General features: G+C 47.4%; 1 protein-coding gene across 1 annotated transcript; it reads right to left on the reverse strand.

The window, feature by feature from the left end:
* Positions 1–2,128: 2,128 nt before the first annotated feature.
* Positions 2,129–13,240, reverse strand: Creg1 (cellular repressor of E1A stimulated genes 1). Its single transcript, XM_057769092.1, has 4 exons — positions 12,857–13,240; positions 8,391–8,510; positions 7,054–7,242; positions 2,129–2,403 (listed from the first exon to the last, which is right to left on the reverse strand). Exons 1-3 carry the CDS (start codon positions 13,208–13,210, stop codon positions 7,054–7,056), a joined length of 663 nt encoding a protein of 220 aa, XP_057625075.1. The 5' UTR covers positions 13,211–13,240; the 3' UTR covers positions 2,129–2,403.
* Positions 13,241–18,155: the final 4,915 nt, after the last annotated feature.

Below are 18,155 nucleotides of genomic sequence, written 5' to 3' on the forward strand. Positions count from 1 at the left end.
GCGAGGTGTGAGACCCAAGGACTGAAGCACAGTCATGGTATGAAGGACCCACCAGCAGCAGCAGAGGAGGGCCTTCTTCTCACCCCTTGCCCTTGATGACTGCCTTTACTTCAGTGTCACCGTCCTGGTCACACCGACATTTGGCTACAATAACTCAGCTATGTGAGAAATTGGCACTGGGCCGGGCCCAGTGGCATGTGTTTGTCATCCAGTACTTAGGAAGCTGAGGCAAGAACATCACAGGGTTGAAGACACCTTGAATTACACTAAGAAATAGAGGAGAAAACAAAACAAAAATTACACCACCCCCACCCCCACCTGGATCCGCTTAAACAGTCTGTGGTGCCCCCTTGTGGACATTCAGAATGCTTCGGTGTCTTTCTACAAGTCCAGTTATAAAGCTGTGAAGAATGGACTTAGCCCCGTAGGATAATGGGATCTGACCTGAATATGGAGTTTTTCCACGGTACCAAATGCCGAGGACAGAAATCACAGTGAGCGGGCAGAAAAAGAGAAAACTGGGGAGATGCCCTCAACCCAGTTCTGTAGAGCATGCTGGAGCCCAAGCCTAGATTCCGACATTCCCCACATTCTAAGACAGTGGAAAAAAGCGGCGTGATTCCCTCCAAGTCCCGGAGCAAGTGTTGACTCAGGAGTGTGGGTAAACGAGAACACTGGTTGAGCAGTGCAGTGAATCTTTGGAACAAACATCTGGATCTCCGAAAGCAGTCCAATACAACTCATTAAAATAACGCTTTTAATTGTTAATGACTTGAATGACAAGACTCTGGCTGTTTAATATAATTTTTTTTCTTGAAAAGGCATTTGTTGGATTTGTTTAGTTTATCATCTATTTTTCCAACATTATGGCTCCTATTTAATTTCTTTTTGTAGGGGTCAGTGGTTTGATACCCCACACTTCATTAAAAGGACTATTACGTCATCTGAGATCATAAATACAGGAGATGAAGCTACCTAGTACACCCTCTGAAGAAACGTTTTAAAATGTGCTATTTTTAATTGTGTGTATGTGAGTGTCTATGTGTGTGCTGGTGCCTCCAGAGGCCGGAGGGATTTGATTCCAGAGCTGGAGTTCTGAGCAGCTGTGTCTGCCTGAGCCTTGGACTAGTTCCTCCGCGAGAGCAGTCCACATAGAGGCTGAGCCGTCCCTCTAGCCCAGAAATAGTTTTGTTTGCTTGTTTTTGTTTGTTTTGTTTTTTCAAGACAAGGTTTCTCTGTGGCTTTGGAGCCTGTCCTGGAACTAGCTCTTGTAGATCAGGCTGGCCTCGAACTCACAGAGATCTGCCTGCCTCTGCCTCCTGAGTGCTGGGATTAAAGGCGTGCACCACCACCGCCCAGCTCCAGAAACATTTTTTTAATGCCATGTTACCATGTTATCTCCCACAGATGATGACTCTGGAAGCAGCACCAGGAGCTCTGAGACACAGAGCATCTGAGGAAGGCTTGGGCTGTGGTTGGTGCCTGGGCTAATTCCTCTTGTAATTCTTTTAATTCTTCTTTTGAAAAAAAAAATCTAACACAGACAAATTCCTTTCCTTCTGCAATCCTCTTTTCATGCAAATAAAACATATTGTTTTGGTTTTTGTTCGTTTGTTTCAGTGCTGGGGACGAGACCCAGGGCCCCACGCATGCTGGGCAAGTGTGCCATCAAGTGAGCTGCCCCCAGCCCCCAGCCCATGGGTATATGTTTTGAAGGATGAAGAATGAATATTCAGTGCCTGCTTAGGTAGAAGATGAAAGCAGGAAACATTTCTGATGTCTTTGCTCTGGGTAACTATGACTTTGGAACGCAAGACGTTCTCGGAGTTTTACGGAAGATACTTTTGTCCTGTGCTGGATCAGCCCTACAGGCAGACATGACTAGGCAGTTCACTCCTTCCACATCTGAAGGGTTCACACAGCACTCTGTATCCGGGGAACACCCTCTGCTCAAGTCTCCCCACTCCAGGCTCCTCTGCATAGGCTCCAGAGGCAGCTGGGTGAAGGGGTCACCCTCCAGGCACAGTGGCCATCAGGAATAAAGCACCTGGACTTGGTACCTCAAGTGCCTATGGGCAATCTACACCTGGTCTACCTTGCCCAACCACTGAAGAAAAAACACTGGGAATAGATGAAAGAAAAAATCCTTGATTAGAATGAATGGCATTTTTCTGTGAAAATGGCTTCAAAACACAAGTTTTAAATCCAGCAACCACATCTTCCAAGAGACCCCACTCTAGGACCAACAGCATTCTGTAAACAGGCAAGCAAACAAGATCAACCAGCGGGTGACAGAGCCCGCTGACAGCCCAGGGAAGCTGCAGACAACAGCAAGCCCTTAAGTGTGCGGAGCCATCTACAGCTCTTTGCTGGGGTGGGTCAGTTCACCATATTCTGCTTCACCTGGAAAGGAAAGAGAGACAAACAGTTACTTTATTAGCTGGGTGGGCCAGTCTTAACAGTTCATTTGTTCCCAGCAAAGACTAGAAAAACACTCAGGACCTAAAAGTTTAATATTTTAAGTTAATTTCAGTGACTCCTGGTACTGGTTTTAATAAATGCTGGACAGGGCCCAAGGATAATCTTTTAACGAGCTCCTCCGCTCTCCATGAATGATTCTGACGTCTCGGTGAATCTCACAGGTCGCTAGCAGACCGACTCACTGCGGGCAGGACTTTGTTCAAAACGAATTTCTGAAGGTTTAAAATGAAAAACAAACAAACACAGGGCCGGGGTGTAGCCCAGTTGAGAGGGCTCTTGCCTGGTATTCACAGAACTCTGAGTTTGATGAACTCAGCAAGGTGGCTCACACCTGTAACACAGCACTCTGGAGGTGGAGGCAGGAGGATCAGGAGCTCAAGGTTATCCTTGCCTATATAGAGAGTTTTAGACTAGCCTGGAATACATAAGACTCTGGTGGCGGGGGGGGGGGGGGGGGGGGGAGCGACGACAGAAACCTTTACAACACAAAAGAGGTCCTGAACATTAAAACAAGAGAGAAGTGACTGACCAATACCAATTGATACTGGGTCCAGCTAGGAGGTGACCTTGTCTGTCTTTCTGTTCCTACTGGGGTTAACAGACTATAGGACCCAGCTATGACAAGGCTGAGGCCTGAGTCTCAGTAGTTTACCCTGAGGCAATACCTAGTTCCAATAAAGACCACAAACTAAGACTACCCAGACACAACCCAGGAACAGACCACCCAAAGAAACATTTCAACTGTTGTAGACAGGGTCTCCTGCCAGCACACACCTGTTGCCTTTTACTAGGGCACCCCTAGACAAATGTCAGCCAATCAGGAGTCCTAAACCTTAGAAATCCCTCACCCCCACCTTTGCTACTATAAAAACTCGACTCCAACTGAGATCGGGGCTCTCCGATCACTCCAAATGTTGGAGAGACTGAGTTTTCAAACTTGTATAAGAATAAAGGCTCTCTGTTTTTACATACAGGACTCTGTCTCCTGGCTGGTTTGGGGGTTGGGGGACTCTGTGATCTGGGCATAACATATACAACTAGGGAATCTCTGCCTCAGTCTTGGTAAGAGACATCCGAGTGGGCCAGTGAAGTGAAGCCTAGTCCAGCCCTTCCTGTGAAAAGCTTCCTCCAGGATGTCAGCAAACGCCTCAAGAAGTACTTCAAACCTTCACTCAACAGGCAAGTTAGCAGACCGGCTTGGTCCAGCAACCCAGTGGCGCAGGTCATTTAGTTAGGTCTGGTGTCAGCCCTGACCTCCAGGTTCCTGCGTGGACACTTTCTCAGGACACCATTCCAGTATCCCAGCCAGCAGCTGCAGGCAGAAGACCCTGTCCTATTTAGAGAAACAGCATCTTCTGAGGTGGATCTGGGCAAACTCCAGAATGCCATGAGGACCCTGTTAGTGGCTCCTGAGAATGGACAGACCACAGTCCTCACAGATACAACTGTCCACTCCCCGGACTGTGACACGGTCCTGGCAGCGAATGGCAGTAAGTAGCTAGGAGAAAGTCTCACTCACAGACTGAAGTAGCAATCAGTGGCCAGAGGCACCCAGGGCAGTTTTTAGATGCCTTCCTTCCATAGTACTGCACGGCAGGGGACGCCTGGCCCTGCTTTCCCATCCTTCCCTCAGGACAAGACCAAAGGTTCCCTCTTATCTCTGAGCTGCAGAAAAGCACTTACCTGAATACATAACAGAGGTGGGGGCCTCTATTTTACTCACTCAGAGCAGAGACTTATGGGAAAACCTAATTTTATTTTGTTATTAAAGTAAGCACTGCCCAGGGCATGTTATTTACACAGAGATAACTGCACTACGGAGATTGTGATGTCCCGGGAAGGAAAACTCTAACCTCAAAGAGCGGCCCATCATTCTTGCTGTCAGTCTCCTTGATAATGCGGTGCGTGGTGATGATCTCGGCAATTGCTACCTCCACATCCTATAACGGAGGACGCTTGGCCAGCCCAGAGGAGGGTCAGAGGCCCTATGCCTCTTCTCCCGCACACACGGCAGCAAAATCAACGCTGGGACGGCTGAGTTCTTCACTCAGACGATTGAAAGGCTTTGTTTCAATCAAGTGCCAATCAGCAGCTGCTTCCCCAACACCTGCTGTGGGCTGGGCCATGCACTACCCTCAGCTCCGCTCAGAATACAGGAGCAGGAATACAATAGAACCCCGAGCTGCTGTTAAAAATGACAACCATGGGGGTAGGGTGGGGGCTACATAGTTTCATCTGGGTTGTTCTGTAACAGAATAAGACAAAGACTACATAAACACTAAGAATTTAAGCTCCTGACTGGGCAGCGTCTGGTCGTCCCCGCCCCCCCCCAAGAAATTCCTTTTCCTGAGGTCAGGCATTTAGACAAAAGCCACCATTATCTCAGGGACTTGAAGAAAGTTCCTACTTGCTAAAAAAAGAAGTCATTCTTCTCTCCTGCAAGAGGAACTGTGGCTCTTCCATTAACAGGACTGTGGTACCTAAGACAAGGTTAATGCTGCCTCTCTTAAACTCTTAATCTCTGCTCACAAACCTCACCCCAGCTCACAAGCCCCACCCCAGCTCACAAGCCCTTTTCCCTGTTCTCATTTAACTCTAGAAATGTTTTCCCTGTTGCTTCTCCTTGCTTTCCTAGGAGACAGCCTTGGCAATTTGGAATAAACTTCCCTTTCCACCCAAGGCGCGGCTGAGATATTTTGGTTTCTTTACTGCACCCATTTTCATTCATGCACGACATATAAATCTATCTGAGTATCCTCACCCATCTCCCTACAGGGCTGTCAGTCATTACAAACAGGAAGTGAACTAAAAATGAACTTGGAGTGGCAGCCCCAGCAACAGCACCTGGTTCGGAGTCCCTGGCTCCCGGGCTAGGATGCTTGCGTTTGGATCCCGGCACTGCCACCTCCTGGCCGAAAGGCACTGAGCAAGCCTGGCATTTCTCGGCCAGGTGCTCCATTTTACAGCCTGGGGATCACTGCTTGCTTCATCGGGGTGTGGTGAGAAACTAACCTAATCACGTGAAGCATAGCACCAACCAGCAAAACATGTTCAACAGACTCCAGCTGCGACTGTTAGTGTCGTCATTATCAGCTCTCAAGCTTGCAGAGGTCACATACAGCCAAATTCCTATTGCCACTTCGGAAACACTCTGTCCCCTGAACCTTGACCTCACTCCAGATCTGATCGTCCTCTTCTTCCCGCCCCAGTCCATCTTTGGAGCCTGCTTCTCGGCTGCTTTCAGACAAGATGGTACTGGGGAACCAAACCTTGGACTGCTTTGCTATGTCTCCAGCCGTTGGTAATTTTACTTTTATTTTGCAATGCTGAGATTCATGCCCAAGCCCCAGGTCCCAGCTGCTGAACTTATACCTCCAGCACCCCTACCCCACCCCCATCTCCTTTCTCTCCAGGGGGCCCCTTTGGTAACAACTTCATCACCTCCAGAGGAATAAAGCACATCTCCCCACAGGCATCCCGGTGATGATGGCAGGAAAGGGTCACTTGCTCAGACTCAGATGCGGTACAGCTCAGGCCAGAGCAGCAAGCCTGCTTCTTAGACCGTCCTCCCAAGCCATGCATACTGTCTGCAGTCCCACAGGCACAGACCTAACGCTGGACCTCAACCCTGTAGCCCAGATCTCAGGGGGAGTTCATGGGCGACAGTGACCTGAATGAAAGTCCCCCCACCTTCTCATTGAGCTCTAAGTGAAATTTGTTATTCCTTCAGGGATGATCGCAGATGACAAACCATAGAGGTGACAGGGTATCTGTGACCGTCTCCAACAGCACTAGAGAAATCAAAGATGCCTTGCAATTGTGCTATGATTAGGGTGCGGTAAACGTCATATAGTCTCTGGTCTCCACGACTTTGAGAGTTATGGGCTCCTTACTAGATTCCTCCTTGTTTGTTTTTGTTTGAAACACAGTTTCACGTAACCCAGGCTGGCTTCAGCCTCACCATGTAGCTGAGGCTGGCCTTGAATTCCTAATCCAAGTGATTGTCTCTGCCTCCCAAGGACTGGGGTTACAGGTATGTGTCATTACTAGATTTTCTTTTCGTTTTTCTTTTTGATTTTTCAGGACAGGGTTTCTCTGTGTAACAGTCCTGGCTGTCCTGGAACTCACTGTAGACCAGGCTGGCTTCGAACTCACAGAGATCCGTCTGCCTCTGCCTCCCAAGTGCTGGGATTAAAGGCTTGTGCCACCGCCCGGCATCATTACTAGATTTTACACTATTTAATGTTAATTCAAAAGCTTACCAATGCTGCATCACACATTTAAAAGTATTTTATAGGTATATTTTAAGAGTTGTTCTTTGTTTGGTTGATCTCACACTATACAGCTCTGGCTTTCCTAGAACTCACCAAGATCTCCCCTGCTTCTACCTCCCAAGTGCTGGCATTAAAGGGATGTACTACTGGGCCTGGCTTCTTTTGTAACCTATGTATTTTATTATTTTAAGAGTGGATCCTAGATTATGCAAGGGTGTGCATAATATGAAACATTAAACCCCCTCGCCTTGGGAGGCTGGGAAGGGCGATGCTGGACAGGTGAGAAATGTATACTCACTTACTGCAACGTGACATTAAAATATTCTTCAGGTGTCACGACTTTCGGTCCACCAAAGTAGTCCAACACCCAGATGTTGGTTATATTTAACTTTGCAAAGAACCAGTTATGGCTGGAAGGCCAAGTCTTCATCTCAGGGTGTCGCAGGAATAATGAATTCTTCGCATAGTCTGCTTCCTTCTCAGTCACCTGAAGGATAAACCGGGGAGAAACAGACAGACTCTTGGATTTCTCCTTCGCTAACAATGTGTGGTTCTCACAGCACACACCCTGCCTGAGAACTTATTCAGCTGCAAATCCTGGCCACAAGACTCAAGAGTAAATGGAAGCTCAGAGAAAATGGACATCGATGATTTCAAACTTGTAACGACACATGCATCAAAACAGTCCGTAAGGATCGAGATTCGCTGCTCAACAGTGATCCTGAGCTTCCACTGTACCCGGCTCAGACGCACTATGTCACCTGGGCCTGAGAGTAGCGTCCCACTCACCCCGGGATCTATCTGCACACGTGAAAAGCATGTGTGTGAAAGGTGAACATGCATAGAAGTAACATGATAGGACCCACGAGCATTTGTTACTTCCCGGCTTGCTCCTGTCAGTCAAAGACACGACCCACAGAGATATACCCACTAGGATGTCCAGACCTGAAGTCACAAAGGCCAGAAAGAAAATCACTGGCTCAGCAATAAGACTATGTACGTGACACCTGTCCACTGGCATTCCATAGATCTTTTTCTGTTTGATTTTAGAGATGGGGTCTCACTATAAAGCCCTAGCTGTCCTGGAACTCACTATGTAGACCAGGCTGTCCTGGAACTCAATATGTAGACCGGGCTGGTCTTGAACTCACAGAGATCTGCCTGTCTCTGCCTCCTGGGTGCTTGGATTAGAAGCATGCACCACCACACTCAGCACTGTTGATCATATCTAACTCTTCTCTCCAGCACAGTCCAGACATACTTCTAGTTAGTAACAGACACCCCTCTTGTTGGTATCAAACATGGGAACATGGAACTCTCGTGAAACTAGAGAGCAATGGTTCTGTATGAGCAGATATTTCTTAACAAGAGTGTTTTTACACAGAATCTTCCAAATGTGACATGTTTGGCTTTAAGACATAGGTTCTTTGTCCCTTAAGAGTCCTACTGAACACCTACATGATGGGCCCCCGCCTGAGCCTTAAGTTCTTGGACTCACTGTATGTGTTAGAACATGTTCTTACCGCGCACCCACTAACAAATCAATTGCACGTTATTCTTCAAAGACTCCTTCCTTGTTTCTAATACCATGAAGTTCTTCCGAGCCCATCTCTCCTCATGGAAGTCACTGCTTACCTTGGTCACAGTTCCTGACAGCATTATATGAACACACAAGGGACTCTGGGGATCAAATCCATGTTTCCTACAGAAGACAGTCTGTGCCAAAGACAGTGTCAGTGTAGCCTCTGGATGTTCCTGCAGAGAGAAAAACGAAGAGCCTTGCATGTGACCTGCGGTTTCTGGAGAGCACAATGCGAGCTGCAGATGTACCATCCCTCCATGTATTGTACTTACACGAACAGTGAACTGCAAGCCACCCCGAACAAGGGGAAAACAGTCTGCGGGTGGAGACCGGTTCTGATCCCCACCAACTGTGTGTGGAGAGGTGCCAGGTTTTAAATTAACAATCTACGGGGAATGTTTTAGCATATCTGTCATCTGTTCCATAACTGTCAGAAGTATACAGTATCTCCCAAACCAGGGCTGCTGATAGCCCTCACCGAAATATCTACAGGGTCAAACTCTAATAAAAAACGAAACCAAACAAAACAGTTCATAAAAAGCCGCAGTTGCTTGAACAGCCTAATTACACAATTTAAACAAGAAAGTAGCTGAATCACGCTGCAGGGTTATCTCATGACTGCAGAAGTTGTCACGTGATCTCCAAAAGGGAGAGTTGCTTATTCCCCTCCCAGCTTCTGTAACAAGAGAATTCTTCACTCCGATTCAAACATAAAGGCAGAAAGACTCAATTCCTTTCTCTCCAGAACCCGGCATCCTTCCACAGGACTGCAAATTCACCCCGAGTGGTTTTGGGGTGAACTTTACTATTTCACAATGGCCCATCAAAAACACAGAGTCTCAGAGACTCTCAGGAAAGAGGAAAACAGAAAGGGCTCAGAAGGCAAGAGCATGTACTGCTCTCCCACGGGCCCCACATTCGGTTCCCAGCACCCACATCCAGTGACTCACAACCACTTGTAACTTCCATTCCAAGGGATCCCACATCTGCCCTATGTCAGCGCCCACATACAGATAGCCACACATACACACAGGTAAAGATAAAGTCAAAATTTCTGGACATGGTGGTGCATACCTTTAATCCTAGCTAAAATATTTGCTGTCTTCAAGCTGTTAGATGAGAGGATCTCCCCTTCAACCCCCCCCCCCCCCAAAAAAAAGGAATAAACAAGGGAGAGAGCTCAGGTAAGGTTTCTTCCCTGTGAATTCCAGATCTGGTTGAGAAGTCAGACATAAGCAAAATCAGGACGGGAGCAGGAAGGTGTATTAAAGCAGAGGAAATGAAGACTGGGAAAGTGTAAGACTCCATAGCCATTACAGAGAAAGCCAATGTAAGGGGAAGCCAAGAGATGGAGGGGCCGGGAGGAGGTGAGCACGGCTCAAACCCCAGCTCAGGAGTCTAGGTTGGTTTTCGCAAGCATCCTCAAGCAGTGCTTTCCAAAATTCCCTACAATTTGTTAAGATGACGATTCCTGCGACCAATCTGCACCCAAGGTTTTATTTATTTTACTATGCGTGTGTATGCATGCCTGTGTGTCCGTGTGCATGCGCATGTGTTCCCGTGTATGTGGGCAGATGTGGGTGTGAAGTCAGATGACAGTGGATCAACCTCTACCTTATTTCTTAAAGCAGGGAAGGTGTTTGTTCAACCCAGAAACTCCCCGTCTCCACTTACCAAGCAGGGGGATTACAGGCTGACAGGTTGGCTTTCTATGTGGGCGCCAGGGATCTGAACTCTTGACACCTGCATGTCAAGCTCTTTTCCTGACAAGCCATCTCCACAGCTCCCACACCCAGGGTGAGAAGCACTTTGGGTGATTCTTGAGTAGCACCAGGCAGCGTTGGTTAAGCCCCTTGTGTGTTGGACAATGCTGTATTTTGCTACTGTTAAGTCTGGTGGGCAGGGTGGTCCAGACAGTTTAAGAGTTGTTTGAGAACTTTCTAGCTGGAAGTGGTGAGGACTTAGCCAAGCACAGGGTCAATGAAGGGGAAGGAGCAGAGATGGAAACAAAGGAAGCAGAAGAAAAACCGAGAAATGTGGAGAGGCAGCAAGAATTCTAATGTGTTTATTGAGAAAATAACTATTCCACAAGTCAGGATGCTGAGGGTTTCTAAGAAGAAGAGGGAAATAGAACTCCTATCTGACAGATACTAAATGAAGGCAATCATTTAGTCTGGTGAGATCCAACATGAACACAAATGTGGAAGTAAATCCTAAGCAGAAGGAAAACCATGACTGTGCACATATTTAAAGTATCAGAAGAACCAAGGGGGTTTTAGAAACTGACTTGTTTTTAATAGGTCAAAGGAGAAAAGAAATCAGAAATAACCTGCTTATATCACAAGAGAGAAGTGCCAAGAAGGAAGGAAAGATAAAAATGATTTTGTTTTGTTTGAGATAGGAACTTATATAGTCCAGCCAGGTCTTGAACTCGCCAGATAGCAGAGGATAACTTTGAACTGCTAACCCTTCTGCCCCACCTCCCAAACACGGAGACTATAGGCCTGCACCACCAAGCCTGCTTTCTCTAACACTGGGATACAGCTCAGTGTCCTTGTTTCTGCAGCGAAGATGACACCAGCACTCCCTAGATACCTCACAAATATAAATAAGATCACAGGTAATACTGATGCTCCCTCTGTCCCCTTCCTGGCAGAATCATCAGCGGGCTTTGAGGGAACACAGGGCACTGTTTCAGGGTAAAGCGGCTTGGAAGTGAGTGCATTTTGAGACCCCTTCTCAAGAGACCCGCAGGTCATCTGAGTGCCACTCCTGGGGTAGAGGGAGCCTGTGAACAGCAGATGCCTAGAGGAGTGAGGAGGGCTGGGAAGAAGGAAACGGTGAACTGGGGTGAACATATCTGGGCTGGAGGAGGCAGCGGCTTCTATTCTTTTTGTTTCTCAGAAAGTAAGCTCCGCCTCCACCCCCAGGACTGCTAAATCTTCTGATTTTTTCACGAAGGTTAAGACACATTAAATGTTAGAGTGCAGATTCTATTTGCGATTTATCATGCATCTGTGGTCTGTGTATGTGTGTGTGTGTGTTGTATACGTGTGAGGAGAGTGCAGGTGTACCACAGGTGCACATGTGTTAATGAGTGTATGGTGTGGCCCAGAGGTCAGCTATGGATGTCACTCCTCAGAAGCTGGAGCCAACCAACTTGTTTTTTGAGACTAGAGACAAGGTCTCTCCCTGGGGCCTGAAGCTCACTGACTCAGCTAGACTGGCTGGACAGGGAGCTGTGTCTGCCTGTCCAGTGAGGATCACAAGTACATACCTTCACACCTCGCTTTTTACATGGGTAATGAAGACCACTGTTTCTTTAAGTTTTCCTGGCATGCACTTTACCAACTGGGCCATTTCCCCAGCTCCTACAAGCGCAGTTTTAAAAGATAGCCTAGGCCTAGAGAGATGGCTCAGCGGTTAAGAACACTGGCTGTTCTTCCACATGTCCTGAGGTCAGTTCCCAGCAATCACATGGTGGGTCACAACCATTTATAATGGGATCTGATGTCCTCTTCTGGCATGCAGGTGTATACTCATATATAAAATATAAATATATAAAATTTAAAAAAGAACAAAACAGAACTCTGTGTAGGCTGAAGGAAACTGGCCTCTGGGTTCATGGGTCCCAGTCTGTGTCCTGTTCTTTGAAGACAGGTGGATCTGAAGTGAGCTAGAGTTGGCCCCCTGGCTTTGCATATTGCTTAACCTCATGTCATCATGGGAATAGTCAAACCTACTCCTAAGAGTTATTCCAAAAGATAATAAATGCAGATGAGTGGAAATGAAAAGCTCTCGGCACAGGGCACCATGCGTGCTTGATTAAAAAGTATGGTTCTCTCATCTGACTTTTATAAGCACGCAGTGTCTTCCCAGCTTTGCCCCAAGCCAGGCTCCATTTCTAGGCACCTGTGTGGCTCTTCCCTCCCACAGTTTATCCTGGTCCCAGAGAGTAGGCAAAGGACAAAGAGGAACCAGCTCCTCCAAGAGTCCTGCTCTCCATTGAGGCCACTATGTTCTGTAGTCCAAAGAAAGCAGTCAACCTTAAGGTCGGGTAGTAGTTTCCCACTGCTGACAGGAAAGGTCTGGAGCGAGAGGACAGAGGAACTCTGAAGTCACACAAGCCAAATACTAAACAGCCAACAATCTGTACGCTTTGTAAAGCCTTTGAATAACAAGCGGCCCGTTCGTGCAGAGACTGTTCCTTAAGATGATTCATGACAATCAGAAGGCCGTAAAGTCCTCCAGGTACTGGCAAAGAATTTATCCCAAGTGGTTAGAACACTAACAGGCGAGTAGGAACTTTCTGGAGTTGCCCAACATCTGGAATGCTACTATCTCCGCCCAACCAGCGCAGACCAGAAGGGACAGTCATCTGAGCTGGGCTCAAAATTCTTATCTCGAAAACCCATGCACTGTGCAGCGAACTAAACTTCAGAGGTTCGCTCCCTGGTCTGCCTGTGGCCGCCAGCCCCGCAGTGTCCAACCCGGGGAACCGCGCGCCGCTCCGGCTCACCTGCAAGTCGCTCACTAGTTGCTGCAATGGGCTCAGGTACATGTAGGGCACGCCGCTGCCTGCGCCCGGGGGACCGTCACTGAAGGAGATGACGTCCGCGAAGGACCTGCCGCGCACCGCCTCCAGCGTGGAGATAGTGGCCAGCGCGCCCCAGTCCGAGACGTGCGTCACGAAGCGGGCCACGCGCGGCGCGTCTTCGCGGGGTGGCAGCGGAGGCAGTCGCCAGCCCATGTCCCAGTCCCCGTGGTCCAGGCCCCCGCGACCCCGGGCCGGCGACACCAGTAATGCCACCAGCGCTGGCGCCAGAAGGGCGGCGAGCAGGGAGCGCGCAGGCCGGAGAGCACTGCCAGCCATGGCGGCGTCTGCAAAGTCCCTGCCCTACGACCTGACTCTGCGGGGTAACTAGAGCCCGCCAGGGTCCCACCCCTCCGAGGGGGCCAATCAGAGATGAGCAGGCCGAAGGGGCGTGGCCCCTTTGCAGCCGGATCCACAGACGCAAGCGCTCGATTCGCTCTGTCTCGTGTTTATCTCCTTAAAGATTGCGAGTTTGCACCAGGGTCTTTTTTTTTTTTCTTTTACAGACAGATAAGCCAGGTTTAGAAGAAATTAAATAACTTGCCTAAATCACGCAAAAGGCGAATTTCTTCTTGCACGCACCACCTTTTCTAATGTCTTTTAGTATGCGTGCCTGGCAACTGAGAGAAAAAGAGTTTTCTATGTATGCTCTTATCTGTTTAATCCACTAATTTTGTTGTTTTGGGCTTTTGTTTTGTTTTGTTTTTCGAGACAGAGTTTCGTTGTGTAGCCCTGGCTGTCCTTGGAACTCATGCTGTAGATCAGGCTGGCCTCGAACTCACAGAGATCCACTTGTCTATGCCCCCCAAGTGCTGGGATTAAACGCCTGCGCCACCCCTGCAAGGCCTGTTTACTCACTGTTAGCAAACAAACTTCCTTGTGCTAAAAGGCAGAAGTACGGAACTGGAGGAACTTACAAACTATTGGCCCAGGAGTGTCCTCAAATAAGAGATTATTGATTTCCAGTATCCCACTCAATACTTTGACTATGCCTGTTTGAGACCTGTTAAGTCATCTAGCTTGGTTAAATTCGTGGCTTCATGCATTCATTGTCCTGGCTGTTATAATTTAAAAAGCAGCGTGAGAGAGAAAGACGTTATGCGAAAGAGCTCACATGGAGGGTTTTTTATTGGGGGGTAAAGGAATGGGAAAAGGGTCAAGGGGGTCGACAGGCCTCTGGGGACAGGAGCAGCAGAAGAGGAGAGGAAGTGAGAGGCAGAGAGAGAGAGAGAGAGAGAGAGAGAGAGAGAGAGAGAGAGAGAGAGAGAGGAAAGACATAGGACAGGAGATGGGCAAAGCCCACCTTTTATAAGGGAGGGTCGCAGATGTCCACAGGAGGTGCTCTTAGTGGGTGCAGCTAAGGATATATCCTGTCAGGACCCTAAGGGCAGGCCAGCACAGATGCCTGAATACTAACACTGGCAGGTCCTGCAAGTCGTTCTGGTCTCCATTCCACTACCCGGGGGAGTTAGAAAACGTGTGCACACAACCTGGCCCACATCCTTCATCGTTTTAAACTTTGGCCACTGTTAGAACATAGAACCTTTAAGCCCCACCCCATAACCTAAATCAAGCCACGACTCTCCACAGCTCTCCCTAGGTGGGAGTTAGGAAGTAGTCTGTGCAGGGACTTGACAGTTTTTCTTAGCTTACTGTACCTGGCTCCTTACCACATAGACCACACTGAACTAAATCGTGAGATGGAAACGTCCTGCCACCTCTAGAAGGCTGTAAAAATCAGGCTTGCCCTTTATTCTTCTTAGCTTACGGTGCCTGGCTCCTTATCACGTAGGCCACACTGAACTAAATCATGGGATGTGAAACTTCCTGCCACCTTTAGAAGGTTATAAAAATCAGGCTTGCCCTTTATTCTAGGAATTGGTGAGAGACTCCGCAGGGACATGCTGCCTCCCCACCCCCACCCCCTGCCTCTCCCACCCAACCTCTCTCTCTCTCTCTCTCTCTCTCTCTCTCTCTCTCTCTCACACACACACACACACACACACACACACACTTTTTTACATTTATTTTTGTTTTATTGGTGTTTTGCCTGCATGTATGTCTGTGTGAGGGTATAGGATCCTGGAATTACATTACAGACAGTTGTGAGCTGCCATGTGGTGCTGGGAACCGCTGAACCATCTCTCCAACCCCCTCATTCACAGTCTCAATGAAACTCTTCCCTAGGTTTTAAAGGGAAGCCTCTCCTCCCATTCAGGCTCTATTGTGTTTAATTGCCATAAATTATGCTGTTCTGACTCCTGCTGTCCCTCACTCCTCCAGGTCCTGGAATCCTACTAAACTCTAAAAGGAATTGTGTCTGTTTCCTTTCCCAACGACTCCTACTATTCATCTCTTGTGACAGTCACATCTTTTCAAATTTTAATCTTTTTGATCTGGCCTCAGGTGTATGAAGGACTCTAATAGGCTGGAGCAAGGCAAACATGGCTCTGGCAGGCCTTGCCCTTCCCTTCATCTTCCTAAACCACAGACTACATTCCTAACACTAGCCACCAAGGTTTATTCCCTTATCTGGCTACTTCTTTCTCCAGAGGCTGATCACCAAGGGCCAGCTATCAAAGTATTGAAGATCAGCAATCAGAAGCTCCCTCTTGGCTGCCCTAACTAACATGCCCAATCAAAACAAACGAACTCATCCTAACTCGGGGGGGGGGTGTTCCCCTCTTCCCTTTATAAACTGCCATTTACCTATAGGCCTAGGCTGTCTCCTCCCTATCCAGACATAGACCTTTGTGTCCCACCCTCCCCTTCCTTCAGTCCAACCCCCTAACAAATACCCTTTCCCCTTACTGTCTTGTTCCTCCCCTCCCCTCCCCTTCTCTTTGTTCTCTATCTCCTGTGTTTGTCTATCATTCCTTGCCCTTTGTCCCTCTGGGGCAAATAAATCTCCTTCGTGCTAAGAACTTGGTCTTGGCATGTCCTGTGCCAACTCCGGCCCTTGTACTTCAGTGTTAACAAAGGCCGCACGATGGTACCAGTGCGAGGATTTGCCAGGGTTAATCTGGTGATACCTGGCCTTCCCAGGCTTCATTACTTGACTGCAGTAGTTTCCTTCAGAGCTGTGATCCAGTCATGTGAACCAGTGTGGGCAACAGGTAAGTGAGCCAAATCCCACCTCCTCTTCCTGTCTGAAGGCCAGCCTCCCTACCTTCCGCCAACTTCTGAGGCTGTTCAGTAGAACGTGACCCAGCACTCTGAACAAGAGCCCACAGTTCCCTCTGGTAACCAATCTCTGTCACACTGATTTCCACACTTAGCTAAGAGTAGTGTCAACAATGCTCAGTCCAAGATGACTTGCTTTTCACCAGAGTTTAGGAGAGCCTCAAACTAAGTGGAAAACTAAACAGGAGCCATTTCAAGAGAAGAAAGTGAGGAACCCACCTAAAAAAATTCCATAAATAGTCTGAGTGCTTATCTATTAGAAACAGCTCATCCTCAGTGTGTTAAGGAAAAGGTTCACAGAGCCAAATTTGGAGATCCAACCAACCTACCACTAGCAAGTCAAGTGTCCATGGCTCTTTGTCTTTACTTTTAGATCTCAGTTGTTCTTGTTTAAAATTAGGAGCTGAAAGATAGTCATGATAGTGCCTGCCTTTAATCCATCACTATATAGACTTTGTCTCTCCTGCTTCTGGCCCAAAAGAGAAAAAAAAATTGGATTAGCTGCTGCTTTAGACTCTTCCTTCACCTTTATTGCCTATTTTCCATTTAGAGGTGAAATATGAGACTTTTTAAAGTTTCGGATATAGATTGTTTTACAAGAGGATAAACCACTTTTCATTTATTGATATAACTCTTACTGTTATGGTAAAATGCTGCAGGTTCCCAAGTGGCAGCAGTGGGCAGTGAGCCATTGAGGCAGCCGGTTCCAGGCAGCTCCGGAGCTGTGCAGCAGGTGAGAGACAGAGACCTATTAAGCACACCATTCAGATAAAGTGGGTATTTATTTAGTGGGTTATGGAAGAAAAAGGGATAGGGAAAAAGGGGAGAAGGGAAAAGAGCAGAGAGAGAGAGAGAGAGTGAGAAAGAGAGAGAGAAACAGAGGGGGTGGGGAAGGGGAGAAGTGGGGAAGAAGGAGAGAGGCAGAACTTGCCTCTTTAGGAGAGAGATGGAAAGGAAGAAGCTCAGGCTGGAAGCAGAAGGAAGGAAGATCTACTTGCCTTGGTGGACTGGGGGTGGGTGGGTGGGTGGGGCTTGTCTCTTAAAGGGACAGGACAGACCATTACATTTACTGCTGACACACAAAATAGCAAGAGGTTTCTATTACATTTCCATTACAAAACAAGTGCTTAGAGCTTGCTCTCACATGTCACATTGGGAAAAGAAGGTCTACAAACCCTCCAGGAGTTAGGTATGTCTCCATAGTTTTTATCCTTATACTTGTTCCCAGTGACCCAAACACATGTCATTCTGTACTGCCTGTTTCCCATGTACACCTCAGTGAATCAGAAGTCACTTTACAAGAGTGCCCTTGATCCCAGCTTCTTTTTAAAAATTTTATTATTTCCTGTGAATGAATGAGTGTGTGTGTGTGTACACACACACATACACACACACACACACACACATATATACATTCTTGTGCCCTCAGGGTAGAAAAGAGCCTCAGAGGCCCTGGAATGGGAGTTATAGACAGTTCTGAGCCATTTGGATGCTGGGAAACAAACCTAGGTCCTCTGCAAGAGCAGCCAGTGCTCTCGACTACTGAGCCATCTCCCCAGTCCTAAAAACCTAGCTTCTTAACTCATGTGGTGATCATGAAAAGTTTGATAATAGTAAAATCAATTGGATTGAAAATTAAGCTCATAATGAATCTGAGGCCTTTTTGGTAGTGCGTATCTGTGTTGCATCAAGACTTCACCATAATCTTGATCTGAAGCACACAACATGTACATTTCATGCTCAACACATGAGATCTAACCATGAAATGCTCACAGACACTGCCTGAAGCACCTTGGCTCCAGTTGCAGATTAATGCATGCTAAAATTGCAAGGTTTTTACTGGATGTGAAAAGTTGTTTCCCCTTTATAGAAACAGAAAAATTTGTTTGATTATGGAAAACAAAGTCTTCTTATCATTGTTCCTTATCATGCTAATATCAAATTAGTGTAACTTTAGATTGTTTTTGTGTCGTAATGTTTGACCTTAAAAAACTGCTACTTGAGTTGCGTGAGTATCATTTTAAAATGTTAGTGAACTTGG

Source organism: Chionomys nivalis, chromosome 5, assembly GCF_950005125.1.
Source record: "Chionomys nivalis chromosome 5, mChiNiv1.1, whole genome shotgun sequence".
Lineage (NCBI taxonomy): Eukaryota > Metazoa > Chordata > Mammalia > Rodentia > Cricetidae > Chionomys > Chionomys nivalis.

Excerpts from the sequence above, each read along its gene's own strand:
- Creg1 (XM_057769092.1), bottom strand. The coding sequence starts at position 13,210 with ATGGCTGGCAGTGCTCTCCGGCCTGCGCGCTCCCTGCTCGCCGCCCTT. Across the intron at positions 8,511-12,856 it reads AACTAGTGAGCGACTTGCAG|GAACATCCAGAGGCTACACT; the intron begins GTGAGCCGGAGC and ends TTCTCTCTGCAG. Across the intron at positions 7,243-8,390 it reads TGTCAGGAACTGTGACCAAG|GTGACTGAGAAGGAAGCAGA; the intron begins GTAAGCAGTGAC and ends TTTATCCTTCAG.